General features: G+C 41.1%; 1 protein-coding gene across 5 annotated transcripts in view; it reads right to left on the minus strand.

The window, feature by feature from the left end:
- LOC133535934 (serine-rich coiled-coil domain-containing protein 2-like) overlaps positions 1-19,482 on the minus strand; it is a 31,332-nt gene that overhangs the window by 1,358 nt on the left and 10,492 nt on the right. For 2 of the 5 annotated variants that reach the window (XM_061876006.1, XM_061876004.1), the window contains 13 exons: positions 17,778-18,789; positions 10,555-10,710; positions 10,322-10,486; positions 10,209-10,264; positions 9,972-10,127; positions 9,187-9,377; positions 9,061-9,126; positions 8,916-8,994; positions 8,776-8,853; positions 7,424-7,504; positions 7,222-7,341; positions 7,031-7,136; positions 1-125 (listed from right to left, as the gene is read on the minus strand). The exon at positions 1-125 is cut by the window's left edge and continues 463 nt beyond it. In XM_061876006.1, coding sequence (XP_061731990.1) covers positions 1-125; positions 7,031-7,136; positions 7,222-7,341; positions 7,424-7,504; positions 8,776-8,853; positions 8,916-8,994; positions 9,061-9,126; positions 9,187-9,377; positions 9,972-10,127; positions 10,209-10,264; positions 10,322-10,486; positions 10,555-10,710; positions 17,778-18,768 — 2,370 coding nt within the window. In that variant the 5' untranslated portion in view covers positions 18,769-18,789. Of the gene's footprint in view, positions 126-3,000; positions 3,041-7,030; positions 7,137-7,221; positions 7,342-7,423; positions 7,505-8,775; positions 8,854-8,915; positions 8,995-9,060; positions 9,127-9,186; positions 9,378-9,971; positions 10,128-10,208; positions 10,265-10,321; positions 10,487-10,554; positions 10,711-17,777; positions 18,790-19,482 lie in introns of all 5 variants that reach the window. The other 3 variants (XM_061876009.1, XM_061876007.1, XM_061876008.1) reach the window with 3 other exon arrangements.

Here is a 19,482-nt window from a genome sequence, read left to right on the forward strand (position 1 = left end):
CCACACTGACATCTGCTGGACGCTCACAGTGTTGCAGCCTGGCACAGACACCCCTAGACATGTTGTAAGGGTAGCAGCATGCAGCGCTACAACATACTGGTGCTGACGAGACGCGGGGCCGCCATCTTGGAGTGGTGATCAGTGCAATTCATTAGTCAGGACCAATGAACTCTCATCACATTTCATTCATCTTACCTCACTAAATACCACTCTATTTCACCACCTTTTTTCTCATACGTGGAGCTATGATAAAGGACACATGTTTTATTATTCATAGTTTTCTTAACAGTAATAGAATATTCTTATTTGCTATAAGTGAGCAGACGTCCCAGATCAAAACTGGGAATATAATCCCAGAGAAGGGTCAGCCCTTTTTTAAATTGAAGAAACAATATGATGAGGTTATATGTACATGCATATGTCCTACATAAACAATGTATGAATACATTAGATATCTAAGTATCTTATAGACTGTATCTCTGTTGCTGCAGCAGCAGAGAGTTTATTCTGTCTTGACACTTTGTTTTGATATTTTATATTACATTCTTCCCTTAAATGATCATGTTTACAGTGATTGTTTTATATGTATTTTTCATGTATGTCGCTTTGGATAAAATACTTCAACATAAACATACCTGAAAGTCTTTATATCAGCTCAAACCACCAATCTTTTTCACTGAATTCAGAATAAAAGCAAATTCTGTTTTAGCCAACAATGTTAGTATTTGAATATTGTTACTTGAAGACATAATTAATTTCATTGACAAGCAATTCTATTATGATCATACTCTTGTTTGCTAGCAGCAAGGATCTCAGTACTATTGAAGATCTTTGCTCCTTCTCAACTCTGTGCTAATATTCTTTTCACAAAATACAACTTAATAGTACTTTAATGTTAAACTCACTAAAAGTAATCCCCCGATTTCTATTTTTAACAGTCCGCTCATTTGAGCAGGAAAAGACTGAACTCCATCTTTGTTTTCTACCTGTCAACTGTCACTTTAGCATCTTTGTTTTCTACCTGTCAACTGTCACTTTAGCATCTTTGTTTTCTACCTGTCAACTGTCACTTTAGCATCTTTGTTTTCTACCTGTCAACTGTCACTTTAGCATCTTTGTTTTCTACCTGTCAACTGTCACTTTAGCATCTTTTTTTCTACCTGTCAACTGTCCGTTTAGCATCTTTGTTTTTTACCTGTCAACTGTCAGTTTAGCATCTTTGTTTTTTACCTGTCAACTGTCAGTTGAGCATCTTTGTTTTCTACCTGTCAACTGTCACTTTAGCATCTTTGTTTTCTACCTGTCAACCGTCAGTTTAGCATCTTTGTTTTCTACCTGTCAACTGTCACTTTAGCATCTTTGTTTTCTACCTGTCAACTGTCACTTTAGCATCTTTGTTTTCTACCTGTCAACTGTCAGTTTAGCATCTTTGTTTTCTACCTGTCAACTGTCACTTTAGCATCTTTGTTTTCTACCTGTCAACTGTCAGTTTAGCATCTTTGTTTTCGACCTGTCAACTGTCACTTTACCATCTTTGTTTTCTACCTGTCTACTGTCAGTTTAGCATCTTTGTTTTCTACCTGTCAACTGTCACTTTAGCATCTTTGTTTTCTACCTGTCAACTGTCACTTTAGCATCTTTGTTTTCTACCTGTCAACTGTCACTTTAGCATCTTTGTTTTCTACCTGTCAACTGTCAGTTTAGCATCTTTGTTTTCGACCTGTCAACTGTCACTTTACCATCTTTGTTTTCTACCTGTCAACTGTCACTTTAGCATCTTTGTTTTCTACCTGTCAACTGTCACTTTAGCATCTTTGTTTTCTACCTGTCAACTGTCACTTTAGCATCTTTGTTTTCTACCTGTCAACTGTCACTTTAGCATCTTTGTTTTCTACCTGTCAACTGTCACTTTAGCATCTTTGATTTCTACCTGTCAACTGTCACTTTAGCATCTTTGTTTTCTACCTGTCAACTGTCAGTTTAGCATCTTTGATTTCTACCTGTCAACTGTCACTTTAGCATCTTTGTTTTCTACCTGTCAACTGTCACTTTAGCATCTTTGTTTTCTACCTGTCAACTGTCACTCTAGCATCTTTGTTTTCTACCTGTCAACTGTCAGTTTAGCATCTTTGTTTTCTACCTGTCAACTGTCAGTTTAGCATCTTTGTTTTCTACCTGTCAACTGTCAGTTTAGCATCTTTGTTTTCTACCTGTCAACTGTCACTCTAGCATCTTTGTTTTCTACCTGTCAACTGTCAGTTTAGCATCTTTGTTTTCTACCTGTCAACTGTCACTTTAGCATCTTTGTTTTCTACCTGTCAACTGTCAGTTTAGCATCTTTGATTTCTACCTGTCAACTGTCACTTTAGCATCTTTGTTTTCTACCTGTCAACTGTCACTTTAGCATCTTTGTTTTCTACCTGTCAACTGTCACTTTAGCATCTTTGTTTTCTACCTGTCAACTGTCAGTTTAGCATCTTTGTTTTCTACCTGTCAACTGTCAGTTTAGCATCTTTGTTTTCTACCTGTCAACTGTCACTTTAGCATCTTTGTTTTCTAACTGTCAACTGTCACTTTAGCATCTTTGTTTTCTACCTGTCAACTGTCACTTTAGCATCTTTGTTTTCTACCTGTCAACTGTCAGTTTAGCATCTTTGTTTTCTACCTGTCAACTGTCAGTTTAGCATCTTTGTTTTCTACCTGTCAACTGTCAGTTTAGCATCTTTGTTTTCTACCTGTCAACTGTCACTTTAGCATCTTTGTTTTCTACCTGTCAACTGTCTGTTTAGGCTGCTTATCCCCACTTCAAGATGGCGGCCCAATTTCTCGCGTCACACCAGCCAATGCTGCGTCTACTTATAAGATGTCTATAGAGGAAACCTACCAGGGTGTGTCTGTGAAGTACAGCACCAGTGGAGGAGGAGGAGGGAGAAGAAGAAGAAGAAGAAGAAGAAGAAGAAGAAGAAGAAGAAGAAGATGGAGGAGATGGAGGAGACCTACCAGGGTGTGTCTCTGAAGTAGAGCACCAGTGTTTCCACTCCTGGTCATGCAGCAGAGAAGACAAGAGGACAGAGGAGGTGTTAGCGCCCTTTAAGGGCTACAAGACGAAGTGTTAGCGCCCCCTGAAGGCTACAAGAGGAGGTGTTAGCACCCTTTAAGGGCTACAAGAGGAGATGTTAGCGCCCCCTGAAGGCTACAAGAGGAGGTGTTAGCACCCTTTAAGGGCTACAAGAGGAGATGTTAGCGCCCCCTGAAGGCTACAAGAGGAGGTGTTAGCACCCTTTAAGGGCTACAAGAGGAGATGTTAGCGCCCCCTGAAGGCTACAAGAGGAGGTGTTAGCACCCTTTAAGGGCTACAAGAGGAGATGTTAGCGCCCCCTGAAGGCTACAAGAGGAGGTGTTAGCACCCTTTAAGGGCTACAAGAGGAGATGTTAGCGCCCCCTGAAGGCTACAAGAGGATGTGTTAGCACCCTTTAAGGGCTACAAGAGGAGATGTTAGTGCCCCCTGAAGACTACAAGAGGAGGTGTTAGCACCCTTTAAGGGCTACAAGAGGAGGTGTTAGCACCCTTTAAGGGCTACAAGAGGAGGTGTTAGCACCCTTCAAGAGCTACAAGAGGAGGTGTTAGCGCCCCCTGAAGGCTACAAGAGGAGGTGTTAGCACCCTTTAAGGGCTACAAGAGGAGATGTTAGTGCCCCCTGAAGACTACAAGAGGATGTGTTAGCACCCTTTAAGAGCTACAAGAGGAGATGTTAGTGCCCCCTGAAGACTACAAGAGGAGGTGTTAGCACCCTTTAAGGGCTACAAGAGGAGGTGTTAGCACCCTTTAAGGGCTACAAGAGGAGGTGTTAGCACCCTTTAAGGGCTACAAGAGGAGGTGTTAGCACCCTTTAAGGGCTACAAGAGGAGATGTTAGCGCCCCCTGAAGGCTACAAGAGGAGGTGTTAGCACCCTTTAAAGGCTACAAGAGGAGATGTTAGTGCCCCCTGAAGACTGCAAGAGGAGGTGTTAGCACCCTTTAAGGGCTACAAGAGGAGATGTTAGCGCCCCCTGAAGACTACAAGAGGAGGTGTTAGCACCCTTTAAAGGCTACAAGAGGAGATGTTAGTGCCCCCTGAAGACTACAAGAGGAGGTGTTAGCACCCTTTAAGGGCTACAAGAGGAGGTGTTAGCACCCTTTAAGGGCTACAAGAGGAGGTGTTAGCACCCTTTAAGGGCTACAAGAGGAGGTGTTAGCACCCTTTAAGGGCTACAAGAGGAGATGTTAGCGCCCCCTGAAGGCTACAAGAGGAGGTGTTAGCACCCTTTAAAGGCTACAAGAGGAGATGTTAGTGCCCCCTGAAGACTGCAAGAGGAGGTGTTAGCACCCTTTAAAGGCTACAAGAGGAGATGTTAGCACCCTTTAAGGGCTACAAGAGGAGGTGTTAGCACCCTTTAAGGGCTACAAGAGGAGGTGTTAGCACCCTTTAAGGGCTACAAGAGGAGGTGTTAGCACCCTTTAAGGGCTACAAGAGGAGGTGTTAGCACCCTTTAAAGGCTACAAGAGGAGATGTTAGTGCCCCCTGAAGACTGCAAGAGGAGGTGTTAGCACCCTTTAAGGGCTACAAGAGGAGATGTTAGCGCCCCCTGAAGACTACAAGAGGAGGTGTTAGCACCCTTTAAAGGCTACAAGAGGAGATGTTAGTGCCCCCTGAAGACTACAAGAGGAGGTGTTAGCACCCTTTAAGGGCTACAAGAGGAGGTGTTAGCACCCTTTAAGGGCTACAAGAGGAGGTGTTAGCACCCTTTAAGGGCTACAAGAGGAGGTGTTAGCACCCTTTAAGGGCTACAAGAGGAGATGTTAGCGCCCCCTGAAGGCTACAAGAGGAGGTGTTAGCACCCTTTAAAGGCTACAAGAGGAGATGTTAGTGCCCCCTGAAGACTGCAAGAGGAGGTGTTAGCACCCTTTAAAGGCTACAAGAGGAGATGTTAGCACCCTTTAAGGGCTACAAGAGGAGGTGTTAGCACCCTTTAAGGGCTACAAGAGGAGGTGTTAGCACCCTTTAAGGGCTACAAGAGGAGGTGTTAGCACCCTTTAAGGGCTACAAGAGGAGGTGTTAGCACCCTTTAAGGGCTACAAGAGGAGGTGTTAGCGTGGTGTAAAAGCTGGCGGGACGACATGTTGTGGACGTTAAAGGCGTTGCTATCTCTGCACACCCTCAGTATGGAAGTTATTGAAGTCCAGGTGAAAGTTGGAGAATGTTATCCCCAGGTGATACAACCTGGAAACCTCCCGGAATAATCGTTGGGGTCGGCAATTTAGCAGCTGAGCCACATCAGAGTGATTAAAGAGCAGCATGTGGCTCCGGAGTCGTGGGTTACTCACCCCTGGTCTTATCAAGTCAAATGTTGGTTTTCAAAATAAAATACATAGTTCTATCTTCATTTAGGGTGTCTTATCAAGTCAAATGTTGGTTTTCAAAATAAAATACATAGTTGTATCTTCATTTAGGGTGTCTTATCAAGTCAAATGTTGGTTTTCAAAATAAAATACATAGTTCTATCTTCATTTAGGGTGTCTTATCAAGTCAAATGTTGGTTTTCAAAATAAAATATATAGTTGTATCTTCATTTAGGGTGTCTTATAAAGTCAAATGTTGGTTTTCAAAATAAAACACATAGTTCTATCTTCATTTAGGGTGTCTTATCAAGTCAAATGTTGGTTTTCAAAATAAAATATATAGTTGTATCTTCATTTAGGGTGTCTTATCAAGTCAAATGTTGGTTTTCAAAATAAAATACACAGTTGTATCTTCATTTAGGGTGTCTTATAAAGTCAAATGTTGGTTTTCAAAATAAAATACATAGTTCTATCTTCATTTAGGGTGTCTTATCAAGTCAAATGTTGGTTTTCAAAATAAAATACATAGTTCTATCTTCATTTAGGGTGTCTTATCAAGTCAAATGTTGGTTTTCAAAATAAAATACATAGTTGTATCTTCATTTAGGGTGTCTTATAAAGTCAAATGTTGGTTTTCAAAATAAAATAAATAGTTGTATCTTCATTTAGGGTGTCTTATAAAGTAAAATGTTGGTTTTCAAAATAAAATACATAGTTGTATCTTCATTTAGGGTGTCTTATCAAGTCAAATGTTGGTTTTCAAAATAAAATATATAGTTCTATCTTCATTTAGGGTGTCTTATCAAGTCAAATGTTGGTTTTCAAAATAAAATACATAGTTCTATCTTCATTTAGGGTGTCTTATCAAGTCAAATGTTGGTTTTCAAAATAAAATACATAGTTGTATCTTCATTTAGGGTGTCTTATAAAGTCAAATGTTGGTTTTCAAAATAAAATACATAGTTCTATCTTCATTTAGGGTGTCTTATAAAGTCAAATGTTGGTTTTAAAAATAAAATACATAGTTCTATCTTCATTTAGGGTGTCTTATCAAGTCAAATGTTGGTTTTCAAAGTAAAATACACAGTTGTATCTTCATTTAGGGTGTCTTATAAAGTCAAATGTTGGTTTTCAAAATAAAATACATAGTTCTATCTTCATTTAGGGTGTCTTATCAAGTCAAATGTTGGTTTTCAAAATAAAATACATAGTTCTATCTTCATTTAGGGTGTCTTATCAAGTCAAATGTTGGTTTTCAAAATAAAATACATAGTTCTATCTTCATTTAGGGTGTTTTATAAAGTCAAATGTTGGTTTTCAAAATAAAATACATAGTTCTATCTTCATATTGGGTGTCTTATCAAGTCAAATGTTGGTTTTCAAAATAAAATACACAGTTGTATCTTCATTTAGGGTGTCTTATAAAGTCAAATGTTGGTTTTCAAAATAAAATACATAGTTCTATCTTCATTTAGGGTGTTTTATAAAGTCAAATGTTGGTTTTCAGAATAAAATATATATATCTATCTTCATGTAGGGTGTCTTATCAAGTTCAATGATTGTTTTCAGAATAAGATACACAATAATAATAATAATAATAATAATAATACATAATAATAATAATAAAGTTTTCCAAAGAGACAGACTCACTCTTCCTGGCGAGGTGAGGGGGGATGCTGGGCCGGGGTCTCCCCCTGTATGGTGTGGAACGTTGGTACTGCCAGGGAGGAGACAGGAAGGCGACAGGGGGGGCCACCTGGGGGGGAGGGGCACATGATGTCATGACTTTAGGAAAAAGGTGTGTGTGGAGAGGGGTTGTGTGTGTGGGGGGGGGGTCGTACCCTCCAGGTGGTCTGCGAGGCGACACACTCCTTCGCCGCCATGCTTGTCTGCGTGTGTCGCTCCAACCTGACACATGCTTTCTGGCAGCGACACCTGCTGGTTGCCGCGGCAACAGCCTGCTGTTTCATGCACACACACACACACATACACACTCTTAAAGAAGGTGTAGGTGATGGAGGTGGTGATGTTTCAAAAACAGACCAGCTGCTGTGTGAGATGTGAGATGATGACATCTTTGTTCCTCAGCTCCTCCTTCAGCTGCTGCACCTCCTGCAGCAGAACCTGCACACACACACACACACACACACACACACACACACACACACACAGACACACAAAGACACACACACACACACACTGAGTTTCCAGTGAACACCAAGCAAAGTCTTGGAAGATTCCGCTGTGTACGTTGGAATAAGACGGGAGGGGTTATCTATTGTCCTCAAAGACCTGCCGAAGCTGAATCCAGGACGAGCCCAAGCCCGAGGCATCTTCTTCTTTTGTCTTCAATGTGACCGAAAACAATGACTGATTACATACTCCCAATTTCTGTTGTGAAATTGAATATCGAAATGAAAGAGGAGACGTAAAACGTTTTCGTCAGAGCGTGGTACAGGACTGTACAGAGAGTACAGTGGCCATGTTTCACCTCAGATCTGAGTAAATTGAATTCTGTCTCTGTTTGATTCCTTGCCTTTTGTCTTGTTTAATAGATGTCATCAGTGTTTGAACCTGACAATATATATTCAAACAGTATATAAATATATATACATAGACATATACAGTACTTACATACATATATATACACATATATATACATATACATACATACATATATATACACATATATATACACATATATATACAAACATACATACACATATATATATATATATATATATATATATATATATATATATATATACACATATATATATATACATAACTTCAGATCTATCAGTCCATTGTAATTTTTTTTTAAATCATGTTTTATGCCCTTTTTGTCAATGACAACTCTGTTTTTTTTTTTAATCTGATTCACACACAAAATATGCAATATTTCTCTCAAATAAGTGTATTTTAATGTGTAATATTTGATGTGAAGTCATTGGAGACTAAAGTAAGTCAATAATTCATAAAAACATTCATTTTCATACAATATTATTTTTTTAGCAATGATAGATTTTTCTTTTTTAAACCCACTAAAATTATTTGGGTTCCAACAGTTTTCCACTCATGAAAGTGTTAAAAATTTATCATATATTACTTTTTTTTTAACTTTCAATGCTTAAACTTCAGAAGTTTTTATAATTTGTTAATGTTTTTTTTTTAATGGCAAACACACTAAATATGCAATATTTCACCCAAAAATATTTCAAAGTGGAATAATTGGAGCCTTAAGTATGGAAATAATTCATAACATCGATTTTGATTTATTATTATTTTTGAGCAGTAACAGTTTAAAAAAAACACTTTTTAGTGTTTATTTTTTAAATTAATATTTTTAGAATGTGATGAAAAAAAGACCAAGACCTGACCTAAAGCGTGCTCACCTGTGATTGGTGGGCACCTTGAGGGCTCAGCGTGTCAGTGGTCAGTGTGTGGTCCTGGTCCTGGTCCTGGTCCTGGTCCTGGGCGAGGTCAAGCCAGTTAAAGCCAAACATTTGACTCCGGTTGAAAAGCAAGATCTGACCTGCAGTAGTAACCTCCTCAGGACTTCCAGCTGTGACCTGACGGCGCCAAAGTCTCCCAGCAGCTCCTCCACTGCAGGCCTGAGGGGGCGGAGTCACAGCCTGCGTCATGAAAGCCTCAGAGTGGTCTAGAAGTGCATGCCTCACCTGTGAAGACCGAGGACCACGTCTCCGCCCGCGTCCTCCTGGCTCGGCCTGTAGCGTTCTGGCTCGCTGGGATGGGGACAGCTGTTACCACGGCGACCAGGTTTGGAATCAAGAAAAGGAACCGACCTGTCGTCGTCGTCATCGTGGACTTCCTGCGTCCCCCAGCACAGCTGTCTCCGCCTCCACTCGGCCATGCGGGACACCCCGTCTTCACACGTTAGGGCACCGTCGCGCAGGGACGCGTCCTCGGGAGAGTCTCCGTCCAGCATGAGGTCGTCGTCGTCCAAGTCACAAGAGTCCAGGTTGGTCAGCACGTCCTGAATCACACGCAAATGCCTGCGAGTCACATGTCCGCCACTAGAGGGAGCCACACTACGGGAGGCCAGGCCAACGCTAATAGTTGGATCATTTATATACATTTATATATATATATATATATATATATATATATATATATATATATATATATATATATATAGAGAGTAAGGGAGAGTAACTAATAAAAAATGATCAAACATGCGACATAATATACTTTTTTTGTTGCTGGCAGAAGTGAGCGTACATGAGAGCTGTGGCGCGTGAGTGTCAGCAAACAGCATCTTTATTCCCACTGAATCATGCAAGTTAAACCTGCAATTTTAATGCAGGTTTAAGTGGTATGTCAAAGAGTCACTTAAATAAATATTCAAACACAGTGTTACTATTCAAACTGCGTGGTTAAAAATATGAATTATACTTGTTAAAAAAAACACTACCTTGTGTTTAATGAAGGGCCTACAACGCTACTGCACTACATTATATGGAGGTACTTACTGGATATTGGTATGAAGGCTGCAATATCGGTACTGTATCGGAAGTAAAGAAGTGGTATGGCGGCACTTTTAAAGCCTGAGTTAGCATTAGCATCTTACGCTGCCGTTGGCGTCCGAGTCGAAGCTGCTGACACGCCGCGCCACGCCGCAGTCCATGGCGGCGCCCCCCAGCGGCTCCAAACCCTCCTCGTCCCACATGTAGATGCCGCCAGAACCATAGCTGTCTGAGGGCGACAAGTCCAGGGACGAGCAACCCTTGTAAGAACACAAACAGTCTTTGTAAATCATGAGTTTTATTCTGAAGGTGCGATGAAAGGAAGGACTTGCAGTCGGTACCTGCTCCTGGGACTCCAGCTGACTGAAAGGACCCAGCTGGTTCTGTCCTTCACCAGCTGACCAGAAAGTTTGTTACAGTATTTTTCTTGCAAGTCACCAGACCAAGAACTCACCCCTGACAGTCCAGTCCAAAGTCTGGTCCAAAAAGTTCAGTTCTGTCGCCTCGGTGACGCCGTTGACCGCCACACCGTGGTCACGGAAGGCGGTACACGTCCGGTCCAGACCGGAGTCGTCTTCGTCGTTTTTGGCGAGCAGGACGACGCCCAAACCTCCGTTTCCTAGGAGACGAGAAGGTTGTGGTCTTCTGGTGGCAGCAGGAGAGCAAGAAGGTGTGATTGGACCTCACCCAGGTCGTCAAAGTCGTCCATGTACTCCTGACTGGTGTGGTTCTGGTCCAGAGACGAGCTGGACGACAGGGACATCTCCTCCATCGTCTCCCCCAGAATAGACATCTCCTTCTGGGACGGAAGACCCTCAGACTCTGGGCCCTCTGGAGGGCTCTCTGGTCAAGGGTCAGAAGAAGGATTCTCATTGTTATCCCATTGGGTTGAGTTTTTCCTTGCCCTGATGTGGGATCTGAGCTCAGGATGCCGTTGTAGCTTGTGCAGCTCGACACGTTCAAGGTTTGTGGAAGACATATTGTCACAAAACTATTTGTGAGTCTGTAACTCAATCTGTGCATCTGTAAGCAGATTCATGTGTCAATGCAGGAATTTGTGTGTCTGCATGTGTGTGTGTAATCAGATTCACATATTTGTGTACTAATTTGTGTGTCTGTGTGTGAGTCTGTAATCAGATGAATGTGTCTGTGTACTAATTTGTGTCATCTCAATATGTGTGTGTGTAATCAGATTCACGTGTCAATGTACTAATTTGTGTGTCTGTATGTGTGTGTAATCAGATTTACATATTTGTGTACTAATTTGTGTCTGTATGTGAGTCTGTAATCAGATGAATGTGTCTGTGTACTAATTTGTGTCATTATCTCAATATGTGTGTGTGTAATCAGATTCATGTGTCGATATACTAATTTGTGTGTCTGTGTGTGAGTCTGTAATCAGATTAATGTGTCATTGTAGTAATTTGTGTGTCTGTATGTGAGTCTGTAATCTAAATTAATGTGTGTGTACTAATTTGTGTGTCATTATCTCAATGTGTGTGTGTGTAATCAGATTTACATATTTGTGTACTAATTTGTGTCTGTATGTGAGTCTGTAATCAGATGAATGTGTCTGTGTACTAATTTGTGTCATCATCTCAATGTGTGTGTGTAATCAGATTTGTGTGTCAATGTACTAATTTGTGTGTCTGTATGTGTGTGTAATCAGATTTACATATTTGTGTACTAATTTGTGTCTGTATGTGAGTCTGTAATCAGATGAATGTGTCTGTGTACTAATTTGTGTCATTATCTCAATATGTGTGTGTGTAATCAGATTCATGTGTCAATGTACTAATTTGTGTGTCTGTATGTGTGTGTAATCAGATTCACATATTTGTGTACTAATTTGTGTGTCTGTGTGTGAGTCTGTAATCAGATTAATGTGTCATTGTTGTAATTTGTGTGTCTGTATGTGAGTCTGTAATCTAAATTAATGTGTGTGTACTAATTTGTGTGTCATTATCTCAATGTGTGTGTGTGTAATCAGATTCACGTGTCAATGTACAAATTTGTGTCTGTATGTGTGTGTAATCAGATGAATGTGTCTGTGTACTAATTTGTGTCATTATCTCAATATGTCTGTGTGTAATCAGATTCATGTGTCGATGTACTAATTTGTGTGTCTGTATGTGAGTCTGTAATCTAAATTAATGTGTGTGTACTAATTTGTGTGTCATTATCTCAATGTGTGTGTGTGTAATCAGATTCACGTGTCAATGTACAAATTTGTGTCTGTATGTGTGTGTAATCAGATTTACATATCTGTGTACTAATTTGTGTCTGTATGTGAGTCTGTAATCAGATGAATGTGTCTGTGTACTAATTTGTGTCATTATCTCAATATGTCTGTGTGTAATCAGATTCATGTGTCGATGTACTAATTTGTGTGTCTGTATGTGTGTGTAATCAGATTCACATATTTGTGTACTAATTTGTGTGTCTGTGTGTGAGACTGTAATCAGATTAATGAGTCATTGTAGTAATTTCTGTGTCTGTATGTGAGTCTGTAATCTGATTAATGTGTGTGTACTAATTTGTGTGTCATTATCTCAATGTGTGTATGTGTAATCAGATGAATGTGTCAATGTACTAATTTGTGTGTCTGTATGTGTGTGTAATCAGATTTACATATTTGTGTACTAATTTGTGTCTGTATGTGAGTCTGTAATCAGATGAATGTGTCTGTGTACTAATTTGTGTCATTATCTCAATATGTGTGTGTGTGTGTAATCAGATTCATGTGTCAATGTAATAATTTGTGTGTCTGTATGTGTGTGTAATCAGATTTACATATTTGTGTACTAATTTGTGTCTGTATGTGAGTCTGTAATCAGATGAATGTGTCTGTGTACTAATTTGTGTCATTATCTCAATATGTGTGTGTGTAATCAGATTGATGTGTCAATGTACTAATTTGTGTGTCTGTATGTGTGTGTAATCAGATTTACATATTTGTGTCTGTATGTGAGTCTGTAATCAGATGAATGTGTCTGTGTACTAATTTGTGTCATTATCTCAATATGTGTGTGTGTAATCAGATGAATGTGTCAATGTACTAATTTGTGTGTCTGTATGTGTGTGTAATCAGATTTACATATTTGTGTCTGTATGTGAGTCTGTAATCAGATGAATGTGTCTGTGTACTAATTTGTGTCATTATCTCAATATGTGTGTGTGTAATCAGATTCATGTGTCAATGTACTAATTTGTGTGTCTGTATGTGTGTGTAATCAGATTCACATATTTGTGTATTAATTTATGTGTCCGCGTGTGAGTCTGTAATCTTATTAATGTGTCTGTGTACTAATTTGTGTGGCATTATCTCAGTGTGTGTGTGTGTGTGTGTGTGTTTGTGTGTGTGTGTGTGTGTAATCAGATTCATGTGTCAATGTACAAACCCTGTTTCCATATGAGTTGGGAAATTGTGTTAGATGTAAATATAAACAGAATACAATGATTTGCAAATCCTTTTCAACTCATATTCAGTTGAATATGCTACAAAGACAACATATTTCATGTTCAAACTCATAAACTATATTTTTGCAAATAATAATTAATTTAGAATTTCATGGCTGCAACACGTGCCAAAGTAGTTGGGAAAGGGCATGTTCACCACTGTGTTACATCACCTTTTCTTTTAACAACACTCAATAAACGTTTGGGAACTGAGGAAACTAATTGTTGAAGCTTTGAAAGTGGAATTCTTTCCCATTCTTGTTTTATGTAGAGCTTCAGTCCTTCAACAGTCCGGGGTCTCTGCTGTCCTATTTTACGCTTCATAATGCACCACACATTTTCCATGGGAGACAGGTCTGGACTGCAGGCGGGCCAGGAAAGTACCCGCACTCTTTTAATACGAAGCCACGCTGTTGTAACACGTGGCTTGGCATTGTCTTGCTGAAATAAGCAGGGGCGTCCATGATAACGTTGCTTGGATGACAGCATATGTTGCTCCAAAACCTGTATGTACCTTTCAGCATTAATGGTGCCTTCACAGATGTGTAAGTTACCCATGCCTTGGGCACTAATGCACCCCCATACCATCACACATGCTGGCTTTTACACTTTGCGCCTATAAGAATCCGAATGGTTATTTTCCTCTTTTTTCTGGAGGACACCACGTCCTCTGTTTCCAAATATAATTTGAAACGTGGACTCGTCAGACCACAGAACAATTTTCCACTTTGCATCAGTCCATCTTAGATGATCTCAGGGCCAGAGAAGCCGGCGGCGTTCCTGGGTGTTGTTGATAAATGGGTTTTGCTTTGCATAGTAGTTTTAACTTGCACTTACAGATGTAGTTACTGTAGTTACTGACAGTGGTTTTATGAAGTCTTACGGAGCCCGTGTGGTGATATCCTTTACACACTGATGTTGGTTTTTGATGCAGTACCGCCTGAGGGATCAAAGGTCCGTAATATCGCTTAAGTGCAGTGATTTCTGTAGATTCTCTGAACCTTTTGATGATTTTACGGACCTAGATGGTAAAATCCCTAAATTCCTTGCAATAGCTCGTTGAGAAATGTTGTTCTAAAACTGTTTGCTTACAAAGGGGTGTACCTCGCCCCATCCTTTCTTGTGAAAGACTTAGCATTTCATGGAAGCTGCTTTTATAGCCAATCATGGCACCCACCTGTTCCCAATTAGCCTGCACACCTGTGGGATGTTCCAAATAAGTGTTTGATGAGCATTCCTCAACTTTATCAGTATTTATTGCCACCTTTCCCAACTTCTTTGTCATTTGTTGCGGAATCAAATTCTAAAGTTCATGATTATTTGCACACAAAAAATGTTTATGAGTTTGAACATGAAATATGTTGTCTTTGTAGCATATTCAACTGAATATGGCTTGAAAAGGATTTGCAAATCATTGTATTCTGTTTATATTTACATCTAACACAATTTCACAACTCATATGGAAACAGGGTTTGTACTAATTTGTGTGTCTGTATGTGAGTCTGTAATCAGATTAATGTGTCTGACATACAGACACACAAATTCGTACACAACCTGTGAGTCTGTAATCAGATTCACTTGTCAGTGTATTAATTTGTGGGTCTGTATTCCCATTTGTGTGAGTGTAACAAAAAACTGTGTACGTGTGTATTCCGATTTGTGTGAAGCAGGAACCCTGATTCTTTTTACATGTGACATTTACGACACTTCTGCCGTGTACGATTTGTGTGCACGTGCAGCGATCTGAACGTGTAAATAGATTTGTGTGCACGGCACAACTCAGATGTGTTACGTGTAAAAAGACAGCCAATCATGTGTCTTGCTTCAAACAAATAGGAATACACAAACCCACATTTTTTACAAACACATAGATTGAAATACAGACACATAAATTAGTACTGATTACACACACAAACTGGGATACAGACACGCAAATCAGTGCTGAATACACACACAGACTGAGATACAAAAACACAAATCAGTGCTGATTACACAAACAGACTGAGATACAGACACACAAATTTGTGCTGATTGCACAGACTGAGATACAGACACAAATCAGTGCTGATTACACACAGATTGAGATTCAGACACACAAATGAGTGCTGATTACAAACACAGACTGAGATACAGACACACAAATGAGTGCTGATTACACACACAGACTGAGATACAGACACACAAATGAGTGCTGATTACACACACAGACTGAGATACAGACACAAATGAGTGCTGATTACACAAAGACACTAAGATACAAAAACACAAGTCAGTGCTGATTACACAAACAGACTGAGACACAGACACACAAATTAGTGCTGATTGCACAGACTGAGATACAGACACACAAATGAGTGCTGATTACACACACAGATTGAGATACAGACACACAAATGAGTGCTGATTAAACACAGACTGAGATACAGACACACAAATGAGTGCTGATTACACACACAGACTGAGATACAGACACACAAATGAGTGCTGATTACACACACAGATTGAGATAGACACACAAATGAGTGCTGATTACACACAGACTGAGATACAGACACACAAATGAGTGCTGATTACACACACACTGAGATACAGACACACAAATGAGTGCTGATTACACACAGACTGAGATACAGACACACAAATGAGTGCTGATTACACACACGGATTGAGATACAGACACACAAATGAGTGCTGATTACACACACAGACTGAGATACAGACACACAAATGAGTGCTGATTACACACACAGATTGAGATACAGACACACAAATGAGCGCTGATTACACACACAGACTGAGATACAGACACACACATGAGTGCTGATTACACACAGATTGAGATACAGACACACACATGAGTGCTGATTACACACACAGATTGAGAAACAGACACACAAACGAGTGCTGATTACACACACAGACTGAGATACAGACACACACATGAGTGCTGATTACACACAGATTGAGATACAGACACACAAATGAGTGCTGATTACACACACAGACTGAGATACAGACACACACATGAGTGCTGATTACACACAGATTGAGATACAGACACACAAATGAGTGCTGATTACACACACAGACTGAGATACACACACACATGAGTGCTGATTACACACACAGATTGAGAAACAGACACACAAACGAGTGCTGATTACACACACAGACTGAGATACAGACACACACATGAGTGCTGATTACACACAGACTGAGATACAGACACACAAGAGTTCTGATTACACACACAGACTGAGATACAGACACACAAATGAGTGCTGATTACACACAGACTGAGATACAGACACACACATGAGTGCTGATTACACACACAGACTGAGATACAGACACACACATGAGTGCTGATTACACACACAGACTGAGATACAGACACACAAATGAGTGCTGATTACATACACAGATTGAGATACAGACACACAAATGAGTGCTGATTACACACACAGACTGAGATACAGACACACAAAATAGTTCTGATTACACACACAGATTGAGATACAGACACACAAATGAGTACTGATTACACACACAGATTGAGATACAGACACACAAGTGAGTGCTGATTACACGCAGATTGAGATACAGACACACAAATGAGTGCTGATTACACACGGATTGAGATACAGACACACAAATGAGTGCTGATTACACACACAGACTGAGATACAGACACACAAATGAGTGCTGATTACACACAGATTGAGATACAGACACACACATGAGTGCTGATTACACACACAGATTGAGAAACAGACACACAAACGAGTGCTGATTACACACACAGATTGAGATACAGACACACAAGTGAGTGCTGATTACACACAGACTGTGATACAGACACACAAATGAGTGCTGATTACACACACAGATTGAGATACAGACACACAAATGAGTGCTGATTACACACACAGACTGAGATACAGACACACACATGAGTGCTGATTACACACAGATTGTAATACAGACACACAAATGAGTGCTGATTAAACACAGACTGAGATACAGACACACAAATGAGTGCTGATTACACACACAGACTGAGATACAGACACACAAATGAGTGCTGATTACACACACAGACTGAGATACAGACACACAAATGAGTGCTGATTACACACAGATTGAGATACAGACACACACATGAGTGCTGATTACACACACAGATTGAGAAACAGACACACAAACGAGTGCTGATTACACACACAGATTGAGATACAGACACACAAGTGAGTGCTGATTACACACAGACTGTGATACAGACACACAAATGAGTGCTGATTACACACACAGATTGAGATACAGACACACAAATGAGTGCTGATTACACACACAGACTGAGATACAGACACACACATGAGTGCTGATTACACACAGATTGAGAAACAGACACACAAACGAGTGCTGATTACACAAAAATCCACATTTCTCACCTGGACTACTTCCTGTGGAGGACGCTGTCCCCACTGAGGATCCTCGGCCCACTTCAGGGTCCGTCAGAGACTTGTGTACGGGGGTCGCTCGGAGGGGGCGGGGCATCTTAATGAGCGATGGCCGTGACAGCTTGTAGCTGATGCCATTAAACTTGGGGGCGGGGCTGAGCCCAGGTAGGAGGGGCTTCTTTGAGGCAGAAGGGGTTGCTTTGAGAGCCTGGCACCGACCCCCGCCCTCTGACACCTGAGCAGAAGGTGGAGCACAGGAAGTGACGGGCTGCTTGGCGGTGGTGTTAGTAGAGGGGGAGGGGGAGGGGGAGGGACGCCGCTGGACCGCCATCAGGCTACGTGAGCGCAAGCGGTCGTTTGTGGCGAGGCGGGACGGTGGCGCCGACCCGAGGTTGCCGGTGGAGAGCGAGCGGGTGGCTGGCAGAGCGGCAGGGAGGGAGGAACCAGTTCTAGAACCAGAACCAGGTGCTGGTGTGGTCGCACTAGAACCAGTGGACCACCGGTGGGGCCTCACAGAGCTGCTGAGTCTGCTTGGAAGTTTGGACCCAGGAAGAGCATGAAGTTTGGTCGGGGTGGACCCGCTTGGCTTCCGCTTGGAAACAGGAAGTCCACTTTTAGAAACAGGAAGTGCTTGAGACTTGTTGGACTCCTTCACAGGACACGAGGACTTCTTTGAGTCCACCGGAGAATTGGGAGCGGTTCTGTTCAGATTGTGCTTGACATCGACACCCCTTGACCCCGCCCCCTCCTTGTCAATCCCGCCCCCTTCCGTGACCCCGCGGTCTTTCCTCCACATGGTGGAATAGTCCGTGGGTGTGCGGATGGACCGTGTCCGTCTCACGGAGGCGCTGCTGGCCCCCTGCTGGCCAGAGCTGGTGGGAGGAGCCGTCGGGGAGGCGGGGGCGGCGCCGCTTTTGGACCACGGAGCAAATTTAGGCAACCTGGACACCATGGTGGGCATGTCGGGGGCGGACCTAGACATAGACCACCTGCTGAGCAAGAGCTGGGGGGGGGGGGAGAAGAGCGCTGATTAGTGCACACCTGGGCCACCTTTTATATATACAATTACATTAAAGTACATGTATGACACTATATACACTAAATACATGACATTATATACATTAAATATATGACACTACAAACATTAAATAAATGACATTGTATACATTAAATACATTACACTATATACATTGAATACATGAAATTATATACATTAAATATATGACACTGTAAACATTAAATACATGACATCTTATACATTAAATATGTGACATTATATACATTAAATATATGACAATATATACATTAAATACATGACATTATATACATTAAATACATGACATTATATACATTCACTTTATATTACTTTAACTTATTTTCACATAAAAACACTCTTATTTTAAAGGTGTGAAGACTTTTATTTTATTTTGTAGTAGTAGCAACTTCCTGCCGGTCAACTTTCTTTGTTTTCACTTCATCGAAGTGTGCATACTCGTGATTTCAGGGCCACTTTGGGGCCACACTAGGAGCACACAGTGGGGCCACATTTGGGCCACATTGGGGCTACATTGGGACCAAATTGGGACCGCATTGGGGCCACACTGGGACCACATTGGGACCACATTGGGGCCACATTGGGGCCACATTGGGGCCACATTGGGGCCATACTGGGACCACATTGGGGCCACATTGGGGC

Source organism: Nerophis ophidion, linkage group LG17 (assembly GCF_033978795.1).
Source record: "Nerophis ophidion isolate RoL-2023_Sa linkage group LG17, RoL_Noph_v1.0, whole genome shotgun sequence".
NCBI lineage: Eukaryota > Metazoa > Chordata > Actinopteri > Syngnathiformes > Syngnathidae > Nerophis > Nerophis ophidion.